This window comes from Cucurbita pepo, chromosome 2, assembly GCF_057944985.1.
Source record: "Cucurbita pepo subsp. pepo isolate OVF chromosome 2, ASM5794498v1, whole genome shotgun sequence".
In the NCBI taxonomy this organism is placed as follows: domain Eukaryota; kingdom Viridiplantae; phylum Streptophyta; class Magnoliopsida; order Cucurbitales; family Cucurbitaceae; genus Cucurbita; species Cucurbita pepo.
The window spans coordinates 2,452,658-2,480,361 of record NC_141799.1 but is presented as its reverse complement, the minus strand read 5'-3'; the positions used below and the strand labels follow the sequence as shown (position 1 = coordinate 2,480,361).

Below are 27,704 nucleotides of genomic sequence, written 5' to 3'. Positions count from 1 at the left end.
GTGACGGGCAGTGTGTACAAGGCCCGGGAACGAATTCACCACTGTATGCGATTCCGGCTTCTTGCAGGCAAGTTGCAGCCTACAATCCAAACCGGGATCACGACCCTTTGCCCGGCCATTGTAGCACGTGTGTCGCCCAGGGTATAAGGGGCATGATGACTTGATGTCATCCTCACCTTCCTCCGACTTTATCACCGGCAGTCTGCTCAGGATTCCAACCTAACAGTTGGCAACTAAACACAGAGGATGGCACTTTTTTTATAACAAAAAACACAACCTCAAAATGTCAAATCTATATTTTAGTTATTTAATTATATAAAGAGAAAATACACTTATCAACGAAATTTGAAAGAAAATTATACTACACTAGATTTTTTTAAAACAAAATTTGTCCTGTTTAAAAAATTTATTTAATTATGCATTAATTTTAGGTTTTTTTTTTTTTTTTTATAATTTAAATTATTGAGTTTGAAGAAATTTTAATTCTAGCTTTATTGAAAAACAATTGATGAATTTAAGAGAATTTTTAATAATATAATAAAAATTACAATTCAAATTTAAGTTTAAAATTTATGAAATTTAAAGTATATTTAAAAATTCCCCCTAAAATCAATTACATTTTTTAGAACAAAATTAAATATAATATTATTACATATTTTGGTTTATTTATTTATTTCTAATTTCTCTGTTTTGTTACTAATTCAAAAAAATTTAAAATAAAAACAATGGTTTTAATAACATATTTTTTCACCTTTGAAATTTAGCTACCAAGTGAAATTTAATGAAGAGTCCAGATATTCCGGCGGTGCCTCTAAAGCCTTCATCAACTCCTCCAGCGGAAGAGACGACGGCAACGGCGACGGCGATTTCTGAATGAGATTTGTGATAATTTTGGAAACACAAACACTGGAATCAAAGATTCAAAATCAAAATCTAATCCTCACTGATGTACGGTCAGGTGTTCGTCATTCTGCAGATTGTGCCTATTAAAACAACTATAGACAAAATTCAAGGCGATTATCTATCAAGGTGCAGACAAATTCTCATGGAACTAGAATCAAACCGAATGAACCGTTTGCTAGTGCAAATTCCAGCAGCGATGGATGAAGATTTGGATATCATCTCCACGATTTGGTCAATGTCCTGTTTCGCCATTGTTGCGATTCCCGCAATGCTCTTCACGAGAAAACAATCACAGATTCAATGATTACACCATTGGAGTATCGATCTTCCAGATCGATTCACAGAACAAAGAGCCGATTCGTGCAGTTCTAGAAAACTATCAATCGAAAACGATGAATCATGGAGCATTTTCGTCCTCTTCGAATGAAACCAAAGGAAAACGCTACGGAAAATAGAGTGTAAAAGATCAAAATCGAGTAATCTACGAGAGCATCAAACCGAATGAACCGTTTGCTAGTGAATGAAGATTTGATTTGGATATCATCTCCACGATTTGGTCAATGTCCTGTTTCACCATTGTTGCGATTCCCGCAATGATCTTCACCAGAAAAAAATCACCGATTCAATGATTTCACCATTGGAGTATCGATCTTCAAGATCGATTCACAGAACAAAGAGCCGATTCGTGCAGTTCTAGAAAAGTATCAATAAAAAACGATGAATCATGGAGCATTTTCGTCCTCTTCGAATGAAACCAAAGGAAAACGCTACGGAAAATAGAGTGTAAAAGATCAAAATCGAGTAATCGACGAGAGCAATCAGTCTAGGGCTTTGGCGGCAGAAGAACGATTTGTTCGTTTCTAGGGCTTCCGATTTCGGAATCTGCCGCGTAGGAGGATGTTAAAATGCCACGTGTAATACAACAATTGGTTCTGGCATCAAATCTGCCGGGAAAATTTTCGGTGATTGTGAGCCGTTGGATGTGGTAGGAACCAAACGAGGGAAAGTGCGGGCGCGTGATTAAAGATCACGGCGTTCACATTTAAAAAATACGAAAAGTTATTAGGGCAGACGGGCAGCGATTGCGACAGGGACGGGGCAGCCTACAAGTACGGCCGCGAATGGGATGGCAAAACAAAACAACTAGCAACAAAACGGTGTCGGTCGACGGGTCCGGACGGATATCTTTCAAACGGTAATATTTAAATTTAAAAGTTTAAGCAATAATTTTTAGTACAAGATGAAATCATTTGGAACCCAGATGATAAATAAATACTTGAGACTTATAGCGATACGTAACAAACTAAAATTGACACTATCCAAATAGTGGTGGATCTGGACGGATACAAATTGGTATTAGAGCGCTTGCCTCTCAAGAGGGTAAATTGTGAGATCTTACCTCGGTTGAAGAGAAGAACGAATAATTCCTTATAAGGGTTTAAAATTGTGAAGCTGATGACAATACGTAACGGGTAAAAACGGACAATATCTACTAGTGGTGAACTTAGACTATTATAATATCTTTTTATAAAACGAAATTCGTTAAAATAAACCTACACCATGTCGAATATTTGATTAAATTTTTATTTTTTAGTCTAAGTCATTGACTTATTTATTTATTTTGGGAGAGATTTATTAGAAAATTTATATTTTTGATTTTTTTCTTCTAAAAATTAAGAGGAATTAACTTTATATTTAAAGAAAAAAATGAAGACCAAAAAAGTCGGAATTCAATGATTAATGGGTTTTTTTTTTTGGAGCTGGAGGGACGGCGAACAGGACGAGCGAGCCAAGGGGGGGATAGATTGGAAGTAACCTCCGATAACTTACATTCTAATTCTTCTTCTTCTTCTTCTTAATTCTTCAACATCGTATTTTCTTCATCTCTCTGCATTTCTCTTCTCTAACAATCCCTTTACACCCCGAACCACCGGTTCTCCCGGTCCCCATTGTTTTTTTTCATCCACCATTTCAGTTTCCCCCCCTCCAAGATCCGTTAACTCTCTCGTTGTCCTATCGCCAACCGGTCAAATTTGAAGAAAAGCTTGAAGATCTACGAGAAGGACATCGATCCCTTTTCGAATTTCGTGATTCTTCTTGATGGGTTGGAGGTATAAGGCTGGTTTGTTCCTCATAGTGACTGTTGTGATCATATGGGTAACCTCAGCCGAAGTGACGCAGGTATGTGTTCGTTCTCTGTTTCGATTTGTTCTTGTACTTGAGTTCAATGTGGAAGATCTTGAGTTGTTTGCAGCTTAATTGATTGTTGAGCTTAGCTGGGATTTTGTTATGGTGGGCAGACTTTTTTTTTTTTTGTATATTTGCTTATGCTTGCTGCAATGCACAACACTGTTTGATTCTTAGTTTGGAACTTGTTTTCTGCATTTTCTTTTGGAGTTTCATGCTTTGTTTGCTGAATGATTTGTTGTTGGTTTGGGTTTTTCCTGTAGTTTGACTTTGGAATTTTGATTGAATTTGAGCTGGGAGTATTGGGATTTTGGTTGCTATGGTAGAATTATCTTTAGTCCACGAAAAGTTTCGTGTAGTAACAATCCAAGTCCACGACTAATAGATATTGTTCTCTTTGGGTTTTTCCCTTCCGAGCTTCTCCTCAAGGTTTTAAAAACGCGTATGATAGGGAGAGGTTTCCATACCCTTATAAACAATGTTTCGTTCTCCTCCCCAACTGATGTGGAATCTCACAATCCACCCCCCTTCCTAGTGTCCTCGTTGACACTCGTTCCCTTCTCCAATCAATGTGCGACCCCCCAATCTCTTCGGGGCCTAACGTCCTTGCTGACATGCCGTCTTGTGTCCACCCCCTTCGTGGCTCAGCCTCCTCGCTGACACATTGCTCAGTGTCTGGCTCTGATACTATTTGTAACAGCTCAAGCCTACCACTAACAAATATTGTTCTCTTTGGGCTTTCCCTCAAGGTTTTAGAGACGCGTTTGCTAGGGAGAGGTTTCCACACCCTTATAAACAATGTTTCCTTCTCCTCCTCAACCGATGTGGGATCTCACAATCCACCCCCTTTCGAGATCCAACGTCCTTGCTGACACACTGTCTCGTGTCCACCCCTCTTCGGGACTCAGCCTCCTCACTAGCACATCACCTAATGTCTGGCTCTAATACCATTTGTAACAGCTCAAGCCCACCACTAACAAATATTGGTCTCTTTGGGCTTTTCCTTCTGAGTTTCCCCTCAAGATTTTAAAAATGCATCTGCTAGGGAGAGGTTTCCACACCCTTATAAACAATGTTTCCTTCTCCTCCCCAACCGATGTGGGATCTCAGAATCCACCCCCTTTCGAGACCCAATGTCCTTGCTGGCACACCATCTCGTGTCCACCCCTCTTCGGGGCGCAGCCTCCTCACTGGCACATCGCCTAATGTCTAGCTGTAATACCATTTGTAACAGATCAAGCCCACCGCTAACAAATATTGTCCTCTTTGGGCTTTTCCTTCTGAGTTTCCCCTCAAGATTTTAAAAACGCGTCTGCTAGGGATAGGTTTCCACACCCTTATAAACAATTGTTTTGTTCTCCTCCCCAACCGATATGTATCTCACACTTGTAGATAAGAAACTCATATATGTTTTCAAAGATTTGTTGAACTGCTTTAGAGATCCAGAATCAGGACACTATTTTCTGCTGGGTCTTCCATTTCAAAGCTGTTTGAATGGTGACATTTGTTTAAAAGATATGAAGTCTTCGATGTTTCTAAAATTTGATCAAGTTTTATGGTTCCCTTTCTTTGCAGGACATTTTTACTGCTTATAAGCAGCCATTTGCCATAACATATCTTGGAGCTTCACTCATGGTAGTTTACCTCCCAATAGCATTCCTTAAGGATTGGTTTTGTAGTTTGGTAAGAACCCACTCTTCTAAAAGTGGAGCGGAGACAAACTTGGATGTGGAACTTCAGGGGAGTTTCACTAGAAAAGACAGTGATGCTGATTTTTCAGCTCATTCTGAAGGAAGTCCCCTGGTTTCTAAAAACAAAGATGATCCATGTATATTGAAACAAGAGAAAGAGCTTACTAACAAGGAAATTGCTGCATATGGATTTTACATCGCCCCCATCTGGTTTGTAACCGAGGCAAGTTAGCACACGTCTTTGGCTTTCTTCTTTGGTTCGATAGACTATTGTCCAATTTATTTGTCTTTTAATCTATGAGATCCCACGTCGGTTGGGGAGGAGAACTTAGCATTCTTTATAAGGTTGTGGAAACCTCTCCCTAGTAGACACGTTTTAAAACCTTGAGGGGAAGCCTGGAAGGGAGAGCCTAAAGAGGACTATATCTGCTAGCGGTGGACTTGGGTTGTTACGTAATTGGTTTAAAATTTTCTTAAGCATATTTATGCAATATTCATTATGTATGACATGATTTCAAATGAAATGTTCAAGTCTACCATGAGTAGAAATTGTCCTCTTTAGGCTTTCCCTCATGGTTTTAAAACACGTCTACTAGGGAGAGGTTTTCACACCCTTATAAAGAATGTTTCGTTCCCCTCTCCAACTGATGTGGGATCTCACAATGGGGCGATGTTCTCTGTCACTGACGAAGATCATAAGATTCCTTTGTGTCAACTCCTATAGCATTGTGAGATATCTCCTTGCCTTGACTGCCACCGAGGTGTATCGGATTATAAAATCTTCCATATGGAGGCATTGACGGGAATCATTCACATCGAACCGTCTTTATGTTTCTTGCACTTTCATCCTTAATTTGCAAGTCTCTACCATCAGACATCTCTAATGTGTAGATCTCAGCGATCATCATAGGAACCTTGGATGATATGATATTCCTAATACTTGCTTGCTTTTGCAGTATCTATCAAATGCTGCACTTGCACGGACCAGTGTCGCCAGTACAACAGTCTTATCCTCTACTTCTGGACTTTTTACTCTGTTCATTGGTGCTGCTCTTGGCCAAGATTCATTAAATATGGTCAAAGTTGTTGCTGTCTTTGTCAGTATGGCCGGTGTTATTATGACAACTCTTGGTAAAACTTGGGCCACTGATGAGTCACAACTAACTGCTTCTGAGTATGTGTCCTCTCTTTCTTTTGAATCACAGCTCTTTGCTTGGCTTGTAGATCTGTGCTTTATTCATATAATTTCTGCCTTCATTAGTCAAGCTGGAGTGGCAAACTATATGCATATAGCTTTATATTATCACTATTGCATGAACAATCATTGATAGAACACAAGCATTTAAAATTTTGAATGCTTTTACTAAAACCATAAATCTTATTAAGCTACAGCTTTTACGTGAGATCCCACATTGGTTGGAGAGAAGAATAGAAGAATGAAACATTCCTTATAAGGGGTGGAAACCTCTCCCTAGTAGACGCCTTTTAAAACTTTGAGGGGAAGCCTAGAAGGGAAAGTCCAAAGAGGACAATATTTGCTAGTGGTGTGATTGGGTTGTTACAAATGGTATCAGAGCCAGGCACCGGGCGGTGTGCCAACGAGGACGTTGGGCTTCCAAGGGGGGTGGATTGTGAGATCCCACATTGGTTGGAGAGAGGAACGACGCATTCCTTATAAGGGAGTGGAAACCTCTCCTTAGCAGACGCGTTTTACAATCTTGAAGGGAAGCCTAGAAGGGAAAGTCCAAAGAGGACAATATTTGCTAGTGGTGGGATTGGACTCTTACAAATGGTATCAGAGCCAGACATCGGGCAGTGTGCCAGCGAGGACGCTGGGCCTCCAAGGGAGTGGATTGTGAGATCCCACATCGGTTGGAGAGAGGAACAAAGCATTCCTTGTAAGGGTGTGGAAACTTCTTCCTAGCAGACGCGTTTTAAAATCTTGAGAGAAAGCCCACAATATTTCATTTGTAACAAGTCGTTCGCCTAGCAATACAAGGCGTTTTTGTTATCCCTGATAGTTAAAATTATGGTGCAGCAACGAACACTCTCTCATTGGAGATCTTTTCGGCCTCCTCTCAGCCGTGTCGTATGGGCTATTCACCGGTAATAAAAGTGTATCCTTCTTGATATTCTTAAGATTTATGTATTGCTATTGATTTGATTAGTTCTTTGAATTCTTTCTGTTGTAGTGCTTCTCAAAAAGTTTGCTGGTGAAGAAGGAGAGAGGGTTGATGTGCAAAAATTGTTTGGATACATTGGTCTTTTCACACTTGTTACACTTTGGTGGCTAGGTAACTGAGATTAAGATTACATTAGCATGCTTGAAATGCTGGTTGGCTCGTGAGATTGGTATCATATCTGTTCATTTTTTGTTTCAGTTTGGCCATTGACAGCCATGGGAATAGAACCCAAGTTTTCGATTCCTCACTCTCTTCGAACGGAAGAAGTAGTTCTCGCTAATGGCTTCATCGGAAGCGTACTTTCTGATTATTTCTGGTATGTCGAATCGAGTTGACCCGACCTGACCCGACCCGACCCTTCCAACGTGTTCTATTCACTCACTCCTAACAATCCCTTCTCACATTGGACCTTTTCTTTTGTATTCAGGGCACTCTGTGTCGTATGGACTACGCCGCTCGTGGCAACATTGGGCATGTCGCTCACCATTCCGCTTGCCATGTTGGCTGACATGTTCATCCATGGTCGTCACTACTCGGCGGTTTACATGCTTGGCTCGACTCAGGTAACTAACTACTTTTGTGATTCTGGCCATAAAAGTACCAATAGATTAGCATCTATAAATGTCGACTAGCCTCGAGTTATATATAATGACTGTATTTTGAGTAACAATAGATTAGCATCCATAGAAACCGAGCTTTCATTGAAAAAAATGAAAGAATTTACAAGGACATATGAGAACTGACTCGAGCTTAGAAGAATAATACTAGCAGATAATTACAAAGTTCCAACTCCATAACGCCCATAAATAGGCATTAAAACTCACCATATTCTAAACTTCCTCTAAAAACCTCTTCATCATGCTCTCGAGTTTCAATCCACATCCCAAATTATTTATGTGTTTGTAATAGCCTAAGTCCACCGCTAGCAAATATTGTTCGCTTTGGCCCGTTCCATATCGTCGTCAGCCTCATGGTTTTAAAATGCGTCTACTAGGGAGAGGTTTCCATGCTCTTATAAGACTGCTTTGTTCCCCCCTCCAACTAATGTGAGATCTCACTATCTACTCCTCTTGGGGGTCCAGCGTTCTCGCTGGCACACCGTCCAGTATCTGGATATGATACCATTTGTAACAGCCCAAACCCATCATTAGTAGATATTATCTGTTTTGGTCCGTTACGTATCACCATCAGCCTCATAGTTTTAAAACATGTTTACTTGGGAGAGGTTTCCACACCCTTATAAGGATTGCTTCATTCCCCTCTCCAACCGATGTGGGATCTCACAATCCACCCCTAGTGGGGGTCCAACGTCCTCGCTAGTACACTGCATAGTGTCCGACTCCTGATACCATTTGTAACCGTCAAAACCCACCACTAGCAAATATTGTCAAACCCACCACTACCATTTGTATCATCGTCAGCCTCACGGTTTTAAAACGCGTCTATTAGGGTGAGGTTTCCACACCCTTATAAGGTTTGCTTAGTTCCGCTCTCTAACCGATGTGAGATCTCATAGTGTTACACAAATCATTCAAACTAAAAGACTTGTTACAATCAAATCCTCGAACAGTAGGCATCAGTATCTTTTATACCAATATCTCGAGTCGACATCTTGTGGAGACGGGTTATTGTATACTTTTGGTGTTGTGGCTTGCAGGTGTTTGCAGGATTTGTAATTGCAAATCTTTCAGAATGGTTCTCAAAGAAGCTGGGCTTGTAGCATTTGGAAATTCTTAATTCTCTCTCCTTCATCCATTGAATTGCAATGTAAATTCTGATTGAAAACTGTAAAATCTTCAATTTTGGGTAAAAAAAAAAAAAAAAAAAAAAAAAAAAGAAAAAAAAAAAGAAAAAAACACCATTTTCATACCACCATAGATTACTTAATTCTACTTGTGTTTTACCATTGGTCGTGTAAAGTAAGTCGAAACCAACGTTCGTTTGGGTCGTATTTGGATATTGAGCCCTTGATGTAATAAAAATGTTTCGTTTTTGTTCAAATGAAATTTCAAGGCTTTATTTTTATAATATTTTATATTCCGACCCTTTTTAACACGTTGAAGTGATAATTCGAACCTATGATATTCTATTCTAAGCATAATGATTTAATAAATTAAGTTATGCTCGTATCGATAAATATTGAGAAAATTCCATTTAAATTATATAAAAATAATTATTTTTTGAAAAAAATTAATAAATTTAGTGAATTGATTTATAAATTTTAATATGAATAGTTTAGTTTTTAGTGTGAAAAATGCAATTTTAAGATAGTAATGATTATATATTTAAATAAAATTATATATTGAATTATATTAAATGGATAATAGTAAATAATAAATTTAATTTTTAGTATATTCTTAAAAAAAAATTAATTTTGTGTGCTTTTTCTAAATAAAAAATTGAAAATTTTAAATATTATTAAATATAAATTTTATGACAGTTTAGAGACTGAAAAAGAAAAAATAAAGAAAGAATAAACTAAAAATGAAATCAGATGGGATCGAGAGAGAGAGAGAGTAAAATCCTTTCTCCTTGGAAGAACCTTGAGGACCTTGAGGACCTTGAGGAAGCTGAGAACGCGAGGACCGAGATCTTCCCTGTTCCGAACCCTCCGCCATAGAAGAATCATCGAAAATGCGATCCCAAGCTTCCGTTCTCTTACTGTTACTCCAGCTTTTCTTCTCTCTGTTGTCTCCGTCTCATGCGATTTCCACTGGGTAGGTTTTGGTGCTTTGTCTTTAATTCACTGCGACTTTGTTTGTGCTCGAATTATCAGGAACGTGGATTTTCGAAGATAGAATGTTATGATCGATGATTCTCTCGATTTAGTATCCGCAGTTGTCTCTATTATTGTTTTTTTTATCTCGTTGTTGTGTTTCGCAGGTCTGGCGATGGATACACCATCTATGGTCGCGTGAAGATTGCCGGTATGTTTCTTCTTTTTATTGTTCTACAAGTTCTGAATGTTTTTTGATACAGGGATTCAAGATAAGTGTAGAATTGTTGCTTTTTTTTTTTCTTGAAGAAAATTGTTTGTTGGAAAACGAGAATTACAGAAGAGGAAATGAAGAGAAGATACTTTAACCTAATTTACATTGATAATTACCAGAAGCACTTCGTAGTGTGGCAATGGAAAAAAATAATATCTTACATCTGAGCATGTTCTTATCGCTCACAGATTCCTATCTAATGAAATCTTCCCACCTCAGTGAACTTAGGCCTTTTCCTTGGGAGGGATTTCTGAATAAGATCACTAAACCAATATTGTGTGGGAAACACAAAATAAAGGTGAATTTCCCCAAAATTGCCGACCAAAAGTGTTGTGGAGATGTTTTTCAGATCTTATTTTTTTGGCAATGGCAAGAACAATCCACCTTCCAAAGAAATAGCAATCGTAGCAATTGTGCTTCACCTCAGAAGGTGAAATCTTTCAATTTTCCATCAAGCTGGTCAATTCTGGTACTTAATGTGAATCTCTTCCCGTAGAAGTTAGCTAAATTACATTGAAATCTTTCTGCCGTAGGTGTCGAAAAGTCCTTACTTCTATGGTTAAGGTCTAAGTAAGTTATGGGCCGAAAAACTGCAGCATATCTATAGGACTCTGCAAGATTATCCACTTCATCCTTGATATAATTATTCCCCTCCACCATGAACTCAAGGTGCCCACATTAAAATAGTGATGCTGCTTTGATAATTCTGGTATACATTATCTGCATCTAGGTAGTTGGATTAGCTTGGATTTGAAATGGGAAAAAAAGGTTTTTAAGCTGTCATTTTGGAGGAGAGGCAAGATGGCTATGTTTCATGTTATGAGAAATAGTGAATTCTGTAGGCAGATGTGTAGCATTTGTGTTCTTCACTCGTTTCACATGAGGCATGTACGGATGTAGCTTTTGCCTAGCATTTTCTTCTTTTTGTCCATACTGAATCATAGGGTTGACTAACAATAAGAAAATTTATTCTTAATACAGGTTAGCATTGTGAAGATTAAAATTTTCAACTCAACGATATTCAGAATGAATGTTAAATTTGCTTGAGATTTTATGATTATAGATGGTTCTGGATCTATTCTGAGCTAATTCATCCTATTGAGCTTTTGGCAGGCAACAGTCTTAAAGGGTATGGGCTTCCTGGAAAAATATCAAACATTAAGGTCATACTTAATGGTGGCCAAAGAATTACCTTCTTGAGACCGGACGGATATTTTTCATTGTATCCTTTATATGCTTTGAGTTAATCGAAACTGCCTCCAAATTAAGGAGTTATATTACTTTTAGCCTTATTGGTTTGCTCCTTTTGTGGATTAAATTATCTGCACTGGTCATTTATATAATTCTCAATTGGATATAGCGCTTGATTTTAGCTTGTTCGTTGCTTTACGGTAGTTAGCGTTAATCGTTTCGGAGAATTACGCAACAAAATTTGGCCCTACTAATTTACAAACAGGTCTCGTGCAAATTGTTTCTGAGGTTCATTGTAATGCCTTAACTTCTTAAAAGCTATAATGTGCCAGCAGGAACTCATCTGATTGAAGTGGCTGCATTGGGCTATTTCTTTTCTCCTGTGGGTTTTCTTTTTCTTCCATTAGCTCTCTCAGACTTTCGAAAAGTCCGGTTTCATGCGACTCATTTTTCTTGTTCATTTTCTATTAGGTTCGAGTTGATGTTAGCGCTAGAAACCCAGGTAAGGTTCAGGCTGCCCTAACAGAGAACAGGCGGGCATTGAGTGAGCTTGTTTTAGAGCCTTTAAGAGATGAAGAGTATTATGAGGTTTGTTCAACCTCTTTTTATTTTCCTTTTCATGGACTATAGATTATAGAGTTTTATCCTCTTGATTTCACTTTATTTCTCGATCTCTTCGCATTACAGATTCGAGAACCGTTCTCCATAATGTCTGTTGTGAAAAGTCCCATGGGTCTGATGATGGGATTCATGATACTTGTTGTATTCCTGATGCCCAAGTTAATGGAGAACATAGGTACATACTCATTTTCTCATTTGCTGGTTATCAATATCTTCACATTTATGATTCTCAAGCTTGAACTAGCTGTAGAATGGGTATGTTCCTGATTAATCTTTGGACTTGGTGTTGAGGATTATTGGGAGGTAGTCCTACATTGGCTAATTTAGGGGTTGATCATGGATTTATAAGGAATACATCTCCATTGATACGAGGCTTTTTGGGGAAACCAAAAGCAAAGTCAGAGCTTATGCTCAAAGTGGACAATATCATACCATTGCGGAGATCCGTGATTCCCAACATGGCATCAAAGTCATGCCCTTAACTTAGTCATGCTAATCGAATCCTCAAGTGTTGAACATATATGTTGCTAGCCTCGAAAGTGTAGTCAAAAGTGACTCAAGTGTCAAACAAAGGGTGTACTTTGTTCGAGGGCTCCAAAGAAAGGAGTCAAGCCTCGATTAAAAGGAAGCTGTTCGAGGGCTACATAGACCTCAGGGGAGGCTCTATGGTGTACTTTGTCCGAGGGGAGGATTGTTGGGAGAGAGTCCCACATTAGCTAATTTAGGGGTTGATCGTGGGTTTATAAGTAAGGAATACATCTCTATTGGTACGAAGCCTTTTGGGGAAACCAAAAACAAATCCATGAGAGATTATGCTCAAAATGGACAATATCAGACCATTGTGGAGATACGTGATTCCTAATACTTGGTTACTACTTAAACTTTAATAGATGATATGATAGATGATTTTTTCTCATGCCGCATTTCTTGGCAAAAGTTTCAAACTAGTTATGTTGCTAATATCTTGCCCTTCTGATGAACCTACAACTTCATTCGGTGCATCATAACAAATCGAATGGGGAAGTTCATGTTTTTAGTTCCAATCAGCAACGTCTTGATCTGCCTCGAGACAGAAAACTCGAGCTAATTCAATTCGATCATATAAATGAATGATTGAGTTTCTTCCCATCTCTGATTGCATGATTTTGTGATGTCCCAATGATCAGATCCTGAAGAAATGAGGAGAGCACAAGAAGAAATGAGGAACCAAGGCGTCCCGACCTTATCAAGCTTGCTACCCGGTGCTGGCCGGAGCAGTTAAAAAGATCGATTTCGATACCGACTACATCCCCAGCTCAAATGCATCCAAGTCCTGCAGGAAGAAATCGGGATTTCTAACACTCGGAAGCAAATGAGCGTAATCATCTAGTCGCTCATCATTCTGGCCAAAACACAGCTGGGATAAACTCGACTTGTTTGTGTTCGTTTTTATTCTGATATGCATCATTATCATCAATTAGACATTAGTTTGGTCTGGATTTCATCATCATTCTTAAAACGAGTCTCTTAGTATGTAAACGACCATTATCTGTCACCCATTTTGAATCAAACATTATTTTGATACTTCATTTTTATATTACTTCATATTTTTCCTTTTTATTATATATATATAGGTTACAGAATCACGATTCTCCACCGTAGTTCTCATGACTTTGCTTTGGGTTTCCCGAGAAGGCTTCATACCAATGGAAATAGTATTTTCCAAACATATGATCTTCTACTAAATTAACCAAAGTGGGATTTACTCCCAATAATCCTCAACAAAAATATATATATATATATATATATATATATATATATGTATTTAATAATTATGCGGTGTTATTCTTTAAAATAACTCGGTGAAAATTATTATTACTATTCATTTTTTTTATAAAAAATTACTTTTGAACCTTGAATGTTTTAATAAAAGTAAAAAAAATATTAATATGTACGATATTTTGGTTAAGAATAATTGAAAAAATAATTATAGAATTAAATAAAATTATAATAAATATATGTATATATATGTGTGTGTATTATAAGAAGAAAAAAAATTAATAGGTGTCTTTGCGAGTCAACTCGTGAGTTAAAAGTCAAAGAGTTTGCATCGCAGATAACGTATTAAAGTAGCGCCCAGAAGAGGAGGGTAAAGAGAGGACCAAAATCCAAGAACAGAGCGAAAATGGCTTTTCCCTCCTAAAGCTCTACGACCCATTAATGGTAACTCGATTCTCTCCGATTTCAGTCTCTCAGGCGATTTCTCCTCCGCAGAACTCGTCGCCATTTTCGTTTTCCGTTCTTCAAGTCCGCGAGATGTTTCACTACTTCGCTGAGCTTATCTCAGCATCCGGTTAATGAGGAGAATCACAAAGAAATCGGCGGCGTTCCGCGTCAGTGTACCTCGTCGGAACTCTGGCTGCACAACACAATGAGTAGGAAGAAGGAGCTGTTCAAGACCAAGGTTGAAGGTAAAGTGGGCATGTACGTGTGTGGTGTCACTGCCTATGATCTCAGCCATATTGGCCATGCGCGTGTTTATGTTACTTTCGATGTTCTATATAGGTATTGATTCTTTCTAAGTGTTACCTTAACTCTTTTTTTTTTTTCTTAATTAAACATTTGTGTGATGATTTGTTACTCTGTGTTGAAATGCTAGCAGGTATTTGAAGCATTTGGGATACGAAGTTCTTTATGTTCGCAATTTCACCGATGTGGATGACAAAGTAAGTGAATCTTCTAAAATTGTGTCTTCTTTATATGAAATTTCATTTTTCCATGTTTAAATTGCCGTTTCCCTTGCACGTATGTTGCCTTTTACTTCTGGGAATGAATATCGATTGAATTTCTTTTTGCTCGATTCTTTGATTTGTTGGTACATCTTCTGTAGTGAATGGTTTTCCCTGTTTTTTGCTCATAAAGAGTGAAAGGGAGTATCAATTGTAAAGATAGATGGATAGAGTACTGCAATTCGTAGTTTCATTTGAGTGCTTAATGAAGCTTAATTTTTAAGTAAAAATTGATGCAAATCCTACATGCGTTGAAGATAGATTCCCGTTGTCACTTTTGTTCCATTCCATGTGGGAAACCGGAGCATTTTACACTTTTTTAATGCTTGATATGATCATGTTTCTTTATCTTGGTACCAACATTTTTCATAATGCTATGACAGGATCCTGAGTCTGCACTTTTCAAATTCTGTAGATAATTGTTAGAGCGAATGAGTTGGGCGAAGATCCGCTTAATTTAAGTAAGCGTTACTGTGAAGAATTCTGTCAAGATATGGTGTCTCTTCATTGTTTGCCACCTTCAGTTGAACCACGAGTTTCAGACCACATGCCCCAGATCATTGATATGATAAAACAGGTAAAATTTTCTTTGATTTGTGGTCTTCATCTGAGTAACACCTAACTAGAATTCGTGTGTTTGAACCTTCAGGTAATCATATTATCTTGATTCTCGACAAGCCTAAAAGCCATCTTTTGTTTCAATAAGCATATATTATTGAGTTGTTGTCTTCTTTTATGCTCTGTGGGTATTACTCTTGATTCTCAAAGGGGAGGTATGCATGACAAGCCATTAATTGTTTCTTTTGTGTCATCAGATTCTTGATAATGGATATGCCTATTGTGTTGATGGTGATGTGTACTTCAATGTGGACAAATTTCCAGAATATGGACTATTATCAGGACGAAAATTAGAGGATAATCGAGCTGGAGAGCGGGTTGCTGTGGACTCCAGAAAGAAGAACCCTGCTGATTTTGCATTGTGGAAGGTCAATCTAGTTGCCTTGTATTATTGTTAAGTGTTGCAACTTGCATGCATACATCAAACTATGAGATTCTCTGAATGAAAGAGATGGATAAATTTGTTGAATTGAAGATAGATAAAGAAAAGTCAACAATTCTTGGTTCATTTTTAGGTACAGATCAATTGCCTTATCAATGTAACTGACAAAGATAAACACAGCACTTCAAAATTGTATGATGATTCGCCCTACCTATCTTTCACACATCTGTGTCCTGTTTATGTATTATTATTGAAGTCCTGTGCTATCATGCAGTCTGCAAAGGAGGGGGAGCCATTTTGGGAAAGTCCATGGGGTCCTGGAAGGCCTGGATGGCATATAGAGTGTAGTGCCATGAGTGCAACATATCTGGGGGTATTCTTTTGATATACATGGTGGAGGGATGGATCTTGTCTTTCCCCACCATGAAAATGAAATTGCTCAGAGTTGTGCCACTTGCAAAACGAGTAATATAAGCTACTGGGTACATAATGGTTTTGTGACCATCGACTCTGAGAAAATGTCTAAATCTCTTGGGAACTTTTTCACCATTCGGCAGGTAGATTCAAATCTTTCATTCTGACTTCCCCTTTTCTTTCTTTTATTTTTCTTCATCTTTTTAAACAATTATGGAAATTCGTTGCAGGATCTGATTTTTGTTGTTTCATGTTATTATAAGAATCGGTTTTCAACGTTATTACTATAAATTTCCAGGTGATAGATCTTTACCATCCACTGGCTTTGAGGCTTTTCTTATTGGGGACACACTATCGTTCTCCAATCAACTACTCTGATTTCCTGCTTGAAAGTGCTTCAGATCGCATTTTTTACATCTATCAGGTACGATAACATACAAGTTTTTCGTTTAATCATCTTTGACGCAACTCGATTACTCTCATAGGGTTGTAGCATAGAATTTTCATCGTGAGAAATTATATTTATACAGCCGTTGCAACTGTTATCATCACTAAGTAGACATGCAAGAACAAGTGTAGGCTATGTGTCACAATCGTACTTTTCTTGGCAACGGACTTTGCGATTGTGCGGCACTCACTCCCAACACCGAGTGAGTTAAGCCAATTTGGATTTGCATCGCCTACCGCCAGACAACGTATGCTCCTTTGGCCCCGTTTGAGAAGAAGGTTTTAGAAAGCGGGGGCAGAGAGATTTTCGAAAGCGAGTTTGAAAGTAAGAATGAGAGAAGATTTGAAAACAACGTTATATAACTATAGAAAAAGGCAACACAACGGCTTAAATAACATATAACTTTCTGGATAGGGAGATTTTGACAACTATTCGCATCCCCCTATAGTACATTTTGAGGTGATTTAGGTCTGGCAAGCCTAGACGTGATTTCGCCAAACGGTCATACAAAATCAAGGGGAGGAGTTGACAACTAGTCACACCCCTCTAATAGTACATTTTGAGGCAATTTAGGTTTGGCATGCCTAGACATGATTTCGCCGAGTAGTCGTACAAAATACAATAGTAAGATAATACAACATAAAATTAAATAAAGAGTTCAACGTGGCATAGGCATACACGCCCTGGACAAGCATGACCGTGACACAATGCACATGAAAACATCACGTTGTTTCAATATGTACAAATATCACTCGCATAAATTTGATCTGTTGGACCAACCCTTTTGTTCTTGTATCATAATATAAGATGCTCAGTGTCTTTATCTTAGAAATCATGATTAATTCAGTTTCACTGAATTTGAATGGTTGCAGACTCTTGATGACTGTAAAACTGTTCTTAGCCAGCAAGATGAATCAAGTCTTAAGGGTTCCATTCCCCCAAGTTTGATGGAAGAGATCAACAAATTCTACAATGTTTTCCTGACCTCGATGTCCGATGACATTCACACTAATGTGGTTTTGGCAGCGTTATCAGATCCTTTGAAAATTATCAATGATTTGTTACATACTCGTAAGGTATTGGATAGAAGTGTAGCTTGATTCATTCTGATATAGTCAATCTTTATCTGTTTGAGTTTTTAGTATAAACATGCTTATCTTAGGAATTTCGAATTCGTACAGGGCAAGAAGCAGGAATTTCGAATCGATTCTCTTGAAGCTTTGGAGAAGATAATAGGAAGTCTGTTGTCCATTTTAGGACTGATGCCTGCAAGTTACTCTGAGGTAGAAATGGATTCATGTCACTGTATTCAAATCCTGTAACATTTTTGGGGACTTGACTTATGAACCTCACTCTTCAGAAGCGGATAATGGCGAAAACGTTTTTTTTTTTTTTTGGTTAACACAGGCTCTGGGACAGCTGAAGGAAAAGGCGTTAACACGTGCAAAGATGACGAACGAACAAGTAGTACAGAAGATAGAAGAAAGGAATGCAGCAAGAAAGAATAAGGAGTATGAAAAATCCGATGCAATCAGGAATGATCTAGCTGGTGTTGGAATTACTCATGGATGGCCCAAATGGAACAACTTGGAGACCAACTATTCCTCTTGCACTTCAGGAACAGCCGTCTGGTTCAACTTGAATGATTTCTGGTCCAAGAACACCATGTTTGCTTTGTAAGAACAAATATCCTTCCATTTCTTCCTTCTTTTTTTTTTTTAAGCATTCCTTTAGAATTTTTTAAGGATAGAGGAAAGTTAAACATATGACTTACTTGACGATTATTGTTCGTTACCGAAATCGCCCTTCAAATCGAATGACAATAAACACACTACCTGATATCTGTACTTCTGGTGTTTTCTATTCCATCAGTCCCTTCAAAATACCATTTGAACTCATTTCACATAATACAGATTTTCTTAGAAACTCATATTTTTTTAACATTTGAAAGCAAACCCATTAAACCTCTTAACTTGTATCTTTGATGGGATGAATGATTTTCAGGTAATTGCCAGTGCTCTATGAATGACATCAACAAAGTCAGTCAATCCTTGGAGCAAATCCCATTTCCTTCACTTATGCTTGGGATAATCCCTTCCCTTTTCAGGTCATTGGCTCCACAACTTTCTGTTCTTAATTTCCAGGTCAAAGGAAGTTCTAAAAGATATTTGGAGTCCTTTTCCACGTGTGATACAATGTTGAGCTTCAAGATGGAGGTACGTGAAATGCATTTTAACTTGCCTCTAATAAACTCTTAGTTAAACTTATGGAACTTAGTCTCTCGATGGTTACTATACGACACATTTCTTTTATTGCACTATTTTAATTTTAATTTTAATTTTTTTATCATTTAAGTTAGCCGTTTAAATATGAAGGTTACGAGTGTATTTAATTCCAATAGGGTTAGGTTGTCAAAGGGTACATAAAGTCTTCATTTTTTTCATTGTAGTCCTCTCATTTTTTAATTGAAAAGAATAGAGTTTGGATTTTAGATCTATTGAGAGTTAATCTTTTCACTTTGTGCAAATTCTTGTGTTTTAGGACTTTCATGCGAAGAAAGTAACGTTGATCAAACCTCTGGTGAAGTAATTCGAATCACGAGCTTTCTTTATTCTTGATTTTGATCATCAAAATAATTTGTTCCAAAACTCTCTTAGATTGATTTTTTATTGTTTTGGGGGTTATTGAATAATTTAGATCTTAAGTCTTGTGAGTTTCATAACACAGTGTCAACCTATCAAAATGCTTTCGTTGTTTGTGTCTTTCATGACAATAATGACGGTGTAAATGGAAAGTTGGATGTAAACCCTCTTTGAAAGTTGTAACGGAATAAATTTATAAGGTGCTAAATTAGATGATTAGGTCGATTCAAAAAAAAAAAAAAAAAAAAAAAAAAAAAATCCTATGAAGATGATTCTTCATTAAAATATTTTTAATAATTCTTTTGCATCGATATATATATTTTATGAACAGGTCCATCTGTAAAATTTAAATTCTAATATCAATATTCTGATATTAATATTTCAATCATTGATTGGGTCAAATATACGTAAGGCCCACAGTGTTTCATGGGCCTCCTTTTTTGCCAGTTAGGCCCACAAATATTCCTGGGCCCCACTTTCTCTGGTCTCGTTTAGCAGTGAGAAAACAAGCAAAAAAGGTCAAATATAGAGGTTTGAAAATCAGGACTCAATTGTCAGAAAGGACAAGGTTTGTCAGATTTCGAAAAATTCTTATAATTTAATATTGCCCGATTCAGAACCGAATTTTGGGGAAACGGGACTGGTGCATTATTTTTATAATATTACGTCACACGTGTATAAATTCATATTATTTATTTACTAAATTATATTTAAATTTATATTATTTTATAATTATGTTTATTTATACAAACTTGAGTTAACTATGACAGTCCCCGCTAATTTACGGAATGCTCATGGATTTATAATAATCCAGGAATACTCTCTCCATTGGTATGAGGCCTCTTAGGGAAGCCCAGAGCAAAGCTATGATAACTTATGCTTAAAGTAAACAATATCATACCATTGTGGAAAGTTGTGTTCGTCTAACATGATATCAGAGCCATGCCCTAAACTTAGTCGTGCCAATAGATTGGTAAATCCTCAAATGTCGAACAAAAGAATCAAGTCTCCTCGAAGGCATAGTAAAAAAAGACTAAGACTCCAAAGGAGTCGAGCCTCAATTAAGGGGAGGCGTGCTTTGTTCAAGGGGAGGTGTTGGATGATGAAAGTCCCGACTAAGACTCCAAAGGAGTCGAGCCTCAATTGAGGGGAGGCGTGCTTTGTTCAAGGGGAGGTGTTGGATGATGAAAGTCCCACATTAACTAATTTGGGGAATGCTTATGGATTTATAATCAATGAATACTCTCTCCATTTTATGTTTGAAGGGGATAATATCATACCGTTGTTGGGAGTCGTGTTCATCTAACAACTAAGAGGTTAGAATTTTCTTATTTATTCGCATAATTGAAAGAAATATATTAAAACAAATAATTGAAGCATAATTTAATAAAAGCATTTATTTAATTTATTACGTCAAAATTCAAATTTTTACTTTGCATTTTTTTTTGGGTATAAAAATCAATTAAAGTTAATATTACAATTACAATAAAACAATAATATCCGTGTAATTTTATATTTAAAAATAAAATATAAAAAAATAAAAAGCCGAAACGAGAGGCGGAATTGGTGGGCCTTATTGGGCCTTCGCGTACTCCAAAGATCAGACAAACTCAAAAAGCAAACATTTCATCGGATGTTGTGCCTGTGTGGGACCCACCATTTTGAATCTACTCTGGGCCGCACTTCTCATCCACCTGGCCCAATTCAATCCTCATCTTTTTCTGACATAAATGCCCCTGCCTTTCCCGCCTTCTTGCCTTTTTTATGGGACATTAATTTAATTTTAAGCTTAAAATTACAATTTTGTCCTTTTTATAACATTCTTCTTTTTATAATTATGCTAAATTATAATTTTAATAAATGTTTTAAATATTATATTTGTCAATGTACTTCAACTATTTTGTATATATAATAATATATATATATTTTTTTTTAATAAATGTTTTAACAACGGACGGAAGGGCAATTTCGTCATGAAAAATTTCAACCATTACGAGTGTGGGACAGCAGAGAAATTAAGAGCACCCAAATAAAACTAAAATAATCAGAAGCATCCAACGTTTCGTTATTCCTCCTCGCAACCGTTTTCAGTTTCCGGCCACCGGCGAGCACCAAGAACAGCTCAACCCGGTAACTTACCTCTCTTTAACCACGAAATGCCACGTCACTGGTCACCGCCATTTTCAGTTGTAGCTGCATTTTCACTCTGCTATTCCTCTGCTCTATTTCCCTTCTCCCATGGCGGTTCTCAAACTCCCTTCTCTCAAATTCCTCCCATCTCAGGTACTCACTCACAGTTTCTTGGTCACTTTTCGAAAATATAACGTGTTTAGAGAAAAGGGTTGTTTGGATTTTGCCCTTTTTTTTGTCGTTTTTCTTCTGTTTATGGCTATCTTTTTTGTAGAGTGGAGAAATGAAGACTATTATTCTGGTGGGGAGCTTGGTTGGGGAAGTCCTAAGGGGTCTGTTGCTGAAGGTCCCGTAATGGAGCCTGTTGAGCACTCGTTGTTTGTGTTGGCAGCTGAAAGAACTCGAAGAAAAGATCCTCTTAGTGGGTTTCAAGTTTATACTAATGGGTGGAATATCAGTGACCGCCATTATTGGGCTGTAAGTTTGTTCCCCCAACTCAGTTTCTTGATGAAGTTTTGATATGTGTTGGTTTTCTTATGGGAATTTGATTGAGAATGTGATTGAATGGCTATTTAGCTTTGGTTTTGTTGGTTGTTGAAGATGTGGGAACTTGGGATATGGGGCTGTTTTGTATGAGCTAAGCAAGCACATAGGAGGTTTAGTCCATATCATTTGATAAATGGTTACTTCTAGCCTTTTCTGAGGGAATAATGTGGATTGGAGAGGGGAATGAGTGCTAGTGAGTACGTTGGGCCCCCGAAGGGGGTGGATTGTGCGATCCCACGTTGATTGGAGAGGAAAATGATATCGATTGGAGAGGAGAATGAGTGCTAGTGAGGACGCTGGGTCTCGAAGGAGGGTGGATGGTGAGATCCCACATCGATTGGAGAGGAGAATGACATCGATTAGAGAGGGGAACGAGTGCTAGCAAGGACGTTGGGCCCCGAAGGGGGGTGGATTGTGAGATCCCACATCTATTGGAGAGGAGAAGGAGTGCCAGTGAGGACGTTGGGCCTTAGAGGGGGGTGGATTGTGAGATCCCACATCGATTGGAGAGGAGAACGAGTGCTAGTGAGGATGCTGGGTCTCGAAGGAGGGTGGATGGTGAGATCCCACATCGATTGGAGAGGAGAATGACATCGATTAGAGCGGGGAACGAGTGCTAGCAAGGACGCTGGGCACCGAAGGGGGGTGGATTGTGAGATCCCACATCTATTGGAGAGGGGAACAAGTGCTAGTGAGGACGTTGGGCCTTAAAAGGGAGATCCCACATTGATTGGAGAGGAGAACGAAACATTCTTTATAAGGGTTTGGAAACCTCTCCCTAGTAAACACGTTTTAAAACTTTGAGGGGAAGCCTAAAAGTAAAGGTCAGAAGACAATATCTGCTAGCGGTGGGCTTGGACGGTTACATTAATCTTAATCTTCAACAATATGCATTGTCAATACTTGTTCTTACATGGAATGCAATGCTTCTCTGTTTTGCTGTGACTCTCCCAAGTTTACTCGTTTTCTCATATTTCACATCCTTTTCGTGATCGATCAATCGATCATAGACGACGTTTTTCCCGATAATTCTATGCATATCTGTTCTTACTCCATGCTTCTCTGATTTGGATACAGTCTGTTAGCTTCACTGCAGCTCCATTGTTTGCTGTTGCTGCAGCCTGGCTCTCGGGGTTCGGCCTTTGCTTATTCGTCGTTTCTCTTTGTTACTTCTGTTGCGAAAAACGCTCATACAGCTATTCTCGAACCGCTTATGCTCTTTCACTACTCCTCCTCATTATGTTCTCCATTTCAGCAATGTGAACATCTTGCCTTTCTCTCTTCCACTTGTTCTGTATTTGGCTCAAAAAGCTTATGCATCATAATCTTTTGTCTTTTCAGCATTGGATGTGTCATTTTATACACTGGTCAAGCAAGGTTTCACAATAGTTCATCAAAAACATTGGAATATGTTGTAAGTCAAGCGGATTTCACTGCTCGAAAGCTTCGGGATGTATCGGATTACTTTGCTGCAGCCAAGCAGACCGGAGTCGATCAAGTGTTCTTGCCTTCTGATGTTCAAACTGATATCGATCAAATCGAGATCAAGATCAACTCTTCTGCTAGTGTTCTTGATGAAAAAACTGTTCATAACTCAAATGACATAAAAGATCTCCTTGATTCTATGTATGTTTAGGCTTCACTGATTCTTTTCTTGTTCATATGTTCCTCATAATTCGATCATGAGCTGACGATTTTCGGATATTGCAGTCGTCTGGCTCTGATAATCGTCGCCGCGATCATGCTTTTGTTGACGTTTCTTGGATTTTGTAAGCTCTTTTCTAGCTCTTTGCTATGCTATTTAGTTTGATTCTTACTCATTTTAGTATGGTTTAACGTTTTGGCTGCAGTGTTCTCCATATTTGGTATGCAAGTTCTTGTGTACATGTAAGTAAGGTATTTGAAGTTTTGTTGTTCATTTCTTTACTTCATTGCCTTAAGAAGGTGTTGTGATGATTCTATTGCAGCCTGGTGATAACTGGTTGGTTACTCGTCACCGGGACGTTCGTCTTATCTGGCACGTTTCTTGTTCTTCACAAGTAAGTCGTGTTTATTCGATCTTGTGCTGCAAATACTTGAAGTGATGTGAGTTTCTGTATAATGTTTAAACGTTTTTCGTTGATTGAAATGCTTCTGCGAGATACCATGTCGGTTGGAGAGGGGAACGAAGTCGTTCTTTATAAGGGTGTGGAAACTTCTCCCTAGCAGACACTGTGAGATCTTATGTCGGTTGGGGAGGAGAACGAAACATTCTTTATAAGGGTGTGGAAACCTCTTCCTAGCATACACGTTTTAAAAACCTTGTGGGGAAGCTTGTAAGGGAAAGCCCAAAGGGGACAATATATGCTAGCGGGGCTTAGGCTGTTACAAATGGTATCAGAGCCAGATACTAGGCGTTGTGCTAGCGAAGAGACTGAGCTCCGAAGGGGGTGGACACGAGGCGATGTGCTAGCAAAGACGCTGGGTCCCCAAGGGAAGTGGATTGAGGGAGTCCCACATCGAGTGCAGAAGGAAACGAGTGCTAGCGAGGATGCTGGGCTCCGAAGGGGGGTAGGGGGGTTCCACATCGATTGGAGGAGGGAACGAGTGCCAGTAGGGATATTGGACTCCTAAGGGAGGTGGATTGTGAGATCCAACATCGGTTGGGGAGGAGAATGAAACATTCTTTATAAGGGTGTAGAAACCTCTCCCTAGCATACCTGTTTTACAAACCTTGAGGGGAAGCTCGAAAGGGAAAGCCCAAAGAGGACAATAGCTGCTAGCGGTGGGCTTGGGCCGTTACAGACGCGTTTTAAAAACTTTGAGGGGAAGCCCGAAAGGAAAAGCCTAAAGAGGACAATATCTGCTAGTGGTAGGCTTAGGTTGTTACCGCTTTATTCATATACTTGAAGTATAGTGAATTTCTGTATAAAGTCGAAAGATCTTATTGCTTACAAAACGATAAACCGTTTCCCTAACGAATTCAAATTACGAGTTCATAGACACTAAAACCTGATATCGTTTTCGATTCGATATGTAGTGTGGCTGCAGATACTTGTGTCGCAATGGACCAATGGGTCCAGAATCCGAGCGCCTACACGGCCTTAGACGACATTCTTCCTTGTGTCGATAAAGTGACTGCTCAAGAAACCCTGGTAAAAAGCAAGGAAGTGAGTGCACAACTTGTCGATTTGATCAACGAGGTGATCACCAATGTCTCGAACATAAATTTTTCGCCGAACTTCAAGCCGATGTACTTCAACCAATCCGGTCCCGTTATGCCAACGCTCTGTAACCCGTTTCACCATCCGGACTTGACACCGAGAACTTGCTCTTCTGGTGAAGTAGACTTGCAAAATGCTACACAAGTAAGTCATAGGATAAGCTTCTAAAGTTCATTCTAAATAGACTGAGTACAAGCCTTCTTATCTTCATTGAGCAGGTATGGGGCAACTATGTCTGCCAAGTTTCGCCTACCGGTGATATATGCATCACGACGGGGCGATTGACTCCGAGCTTATACAGCCAGATGACGAGCGGAGTCAACTTAAGCTATGCGCTATCGAACTACTGTCCTACATTGGTCGAGCTCCAAGACTGCACGTTTGTTCGTCAAACGTTCGATGAAATTCATACAAAGTATTGTCCTGGTTTACAACAATACAGCAGATGGGTGTATGTAGGATTAGCAACTGTCTCCATCGCCGTTATGCTCTCTTTGATACTATGGATTATATACGGTCGAGAACGGCGCCACCGTGCTTATACGAAAGGACTAACTACTAAACCAACCGGGGAAGAGTTGGAGGGAAACAAAGAATCTTGAAAACTGTAAGTGTATGATTATTTCCACTTAACGTAGTTGATATCGAACGATCGACTTGTACTTTTTTCGTGTAACACGAACGTAGTATAATATGGCGAGATTGGCTTCAATGTCTAGACCTATCTTTCGTGCATTCACAACTGATACCGCTGTGTTAGCCAGCTTGGTTCTATGCTGTTGGTATGCATTGCAGGGAGTTCAAAGACGGGACGAGGGACCGGTACGAACGGCGTTTTGGAAACGGAGTCTACGAAAGGTTGGTTATTACGTAGTTTTTTTTTTTTTTTTTTTTTAAATAATAATGAACTTTTTTAAAGTTTAGAAATTATTTGAAGATATTAATAAAACATTTGAAATAATACACTTATTTAAATAAATATCATTTATTAAATTAATTTTTTTAATTAATATGAACTTTATTATGGTTGGACTGTCACCAATTAGAAGCAAGAAAAATCTTTAGAGTTGCATTACGTGGAGCTCAAGCAATGGATACCGTGATGACAACGTCGGTGGCTCTAGCATTTCCTCATACGATGGCAAAGTTGAAATAATGACTCTGAAAATGGTTTTCTCGTACTTTTACATGTGTTTCATGTCAGAGGTATCTTAACACGTGGCAGATTCTCCTTCTCCTAAAAGTTGGATAAACGCCTCCTATCTTCGTCTTCTTCCTCTTCTACCAGCCGTTGGATCAAGAATCCCAACGGTCCTTTAACCCTACCATGGTTGTGTCAACTGACCCAACTTCTTTCTAGAATTACCCCTTGTTATGCGGTTAATTACACTTTTACCCTGTTTTCTCGGATCTATAAAAGTGGCCTGTGCAAAGTGTTGGGGTTGCCAAATTAACGCCCTGAGGGGTCCCTTGGAGGGTAAAGAATACTCGAGGCTTCTTCTTTTTGGCTCTGATGGTGACTTCATCTTCGAAAACCAGATCCAGCGGCCCGGTGCGCCGATCACAGTCGCCGGGCCGCCGGTTCTGTAACTCCCCGGCGCTGTCGTCTTTTACGTCGGCGTTTGCTTCATCCACTAGCTCAAACTTTTACTCGCATTCTTCTACTTTCCATTCCGTTGATCACCGCGATTTCGTCATCCACCATCATCAACCTCGATGCACCTCCCCTAGCCGTGTTAATGTTTTTTCGTCTCCTTCTCTTACTTTTCTGTCCGTTTTTTCGTCGATAACCGTTCGATTTCTCCGAATCGGTCCGTTATTGTTTCGAGGAAAAATCGACCGGCATCTAATGTTAAGAGGATCTGTATGTGCTCTCCGACGACGCATCCAGGATCGTTCCGGTGTAGTCTTCACAAAAACGTCTCGAGTAGCGGCGGCCATAGCCAAACGGTGTCGTTTCCTTCAATCAGGTTAAATATGCGGAGATCGGCTATGGCCAACTCGCTCGTTCGAATCGGCGGTGTGGAAGGAGAGTTGGTGAAGCGAGCATTGACTACTTTGATTCGGCCTTCTTCGCACCAGCAGAGGAGGAGAGCGGCATTTATACCTAGATCAAGTCGGCTCGCTGTCATGTCCAAGGTTGACGATGCTTGAATTTACAGCAGAAGATACGGTGATGCCTAAAACTTTATGATCTCAGGTTCGTTGAAGAGCATCAATTTGTGAACGTTTCTGGTTTAGAATTATAGCCGAAAAGAAAACACACCACACGAAGTTGCATAATCGTTCAAAGCAGTATCTGAAGTGAAATTCATTAGATTCAAAATTTGTGACTCGGAAGCAGGACTACTGAGTCGACTCGCCGAGTGTTGTTCGCAGGCTTCGTGGTTTTTTGGCAGAGGATTGAAGAAGAAGAAGAAGAAGAAGAAAAAAAACCAACGAACTTACACCTTTGTACATACAACATTGTTTGCTGTGGAAGGAGAAATTCAGATATTTTTACTTTGATTGAAACCAAACGAAAGCAAAACAAAATTCGAAGATTAATTTCAACAACCTGCAACCGGCATCAATTTGAAAATGATTTATAATGATGAGAATTCTGACCTGTTCAATTCCGTTCTATGTGCAGCCTTGGGATTCCGTGTGTGCCGTCATCGTAGTCTGCTCCGATGATCGTGATTTTCGTCCCCGTCGTTTCACGTGGTTCCGTTTAATCCGTCCGGTTCATTCGGGTGCCAGGTATTTATTTCTTTACTTTTGTTATAATTCGTTTATTTAGATGGT

The 27,704-nt window shown here is 38.8% G+C and overlaps 4 protein-coding genes and 1 non-coding gene across 8 annotated transcripts; all 5 read left to right on the top strand.

Annotated features, from left to right (window-relative positions):
- The first annotated feature begins 2,647 nt into the window (after positions 1-2,647).
- On the top strand, positions 2,648-8,992 carry LOC111788211 (putative vacuolar membrane protein YML018C). Its single transcript, XM_023668482.2, has 8 exons — positions 2,648-3,084; positions 4,666-5,004; positions 5,738-5,955; positions 6,820-6,887; positions 6,974-7,075; positions 7,163-7,280; positions 7,392-7,527; positions 8,622-8,992. The coding sequence occupies exons 1-8, from the start codon at positions 3,004-3,006 to the stop codon at positions 8,682-8,684; spliced, it is 1,125 nt and encodes a 374-aa protein (XP_023524250.2). The 5' UTR covers positions 2,648-3,003; the 3' UTR covers positions 8,685-8,992.
- A 459-nt stretch (positions 8,993-9,451) lies between these two features.
- LOC111788291 (ER membrane protein complex subunit 7 homolog) lies at positions 9,452-13,345 on the top strand. Its single transcript, XM_023668616.2, has 7 exons — positions 9,452-9,681; positions 9,848-9,891; positions 11,068-11,176; positions 11,464-11,527; positions 11,617-11,733; positions 11,833-11,941; positions 12,933-13,345. Exons 1-7 carry the CDS (start codon positions 9,599-9,601, stop codon positions 13,025-13,027), a joined length of 621 nt encoding a protein of 206 aa, XP_023524384.1. The 5' UTR covers positions 9,452-9,598; the 3' UTR covers positions 13,028-13,345.
- Positions 13,346-13,974: 629 nt separating this feature from the next.
- LOC111788139 (cysteine--tRNA ligase, chloroplastic/mitochondrial) lies at positions 13,975-19,137 on the top strand. The gene is given in 11 exon segments (XM_023668362.2): positions 13,975-14,310; positions 14,408-14,471; positions 14,950-15,111; positions 15,350-15,520; positions 15,809-15,910; positions 15,912-16,091; positions 16,247-16,372; positions 17,269-17,472; positions 17,578-17,679; positions 17,804-18,072; positions 18,401-19,137. Coding segments are annotated over 11 exon segments (1,518 nt in total). The 5' UTR covers positions 13,975-14,176; the 3' UTR covers positions 18,405-19,137.
- A 1,930-nt stretch (positions 19,138-21,067) lies between these two features.
- Positions 21,068-27,659, top strand: LOC111788145 (uncharacterized). Of its 4 annotated transcripts, none has more exons than XR_015419840.1 (11): positions 21,068-21,321; positions 21,443-21,645; positions 22,792-22,973; positions 23,056-23,340; positions 23,425-23,483; positions 23,565-23,601; positions 23,682-23,753; positions 24,734-25,061; positions 25,136-25,524; positions 25,713-25,775; positions 27,550-27,659. XR_015419840.1 is itself a non-coding variant. In XM_023668371.2 (9 exons), the coding sequence occupies exons 1-9, from the start codon at positions 21,195-21,197 to the stop codon at positions 25,517-25,519; spliced, it is 1,677 nt and encodes a 558-aa protein (XP_023524139.2). In that variant the 5' UTR covers positions 21,068-21,194; the 3' UTR covers positions 25,520-25,629. The 4 variants fall into 4 exon arrangements, 1 of the variants encoding a protein (XP_023524139.2); XR_015419842.1 differs by having other exon boundaries at positions 25,682-25,775; XR_015419841.1 differs by having other exon boundaries at positions 25,637-25,775.
- LOC111788286 (uncharacterized) lies at positions 26,249-27,659 on the top strand. Its single transcript, XR_015419844.1, has one exon. It is a non-coding gene; the product is annotated as an uncharacterized LOC111788286 (transcript).
- Positions 27,660-27,704: the final 45 nt, after the last annotated feature.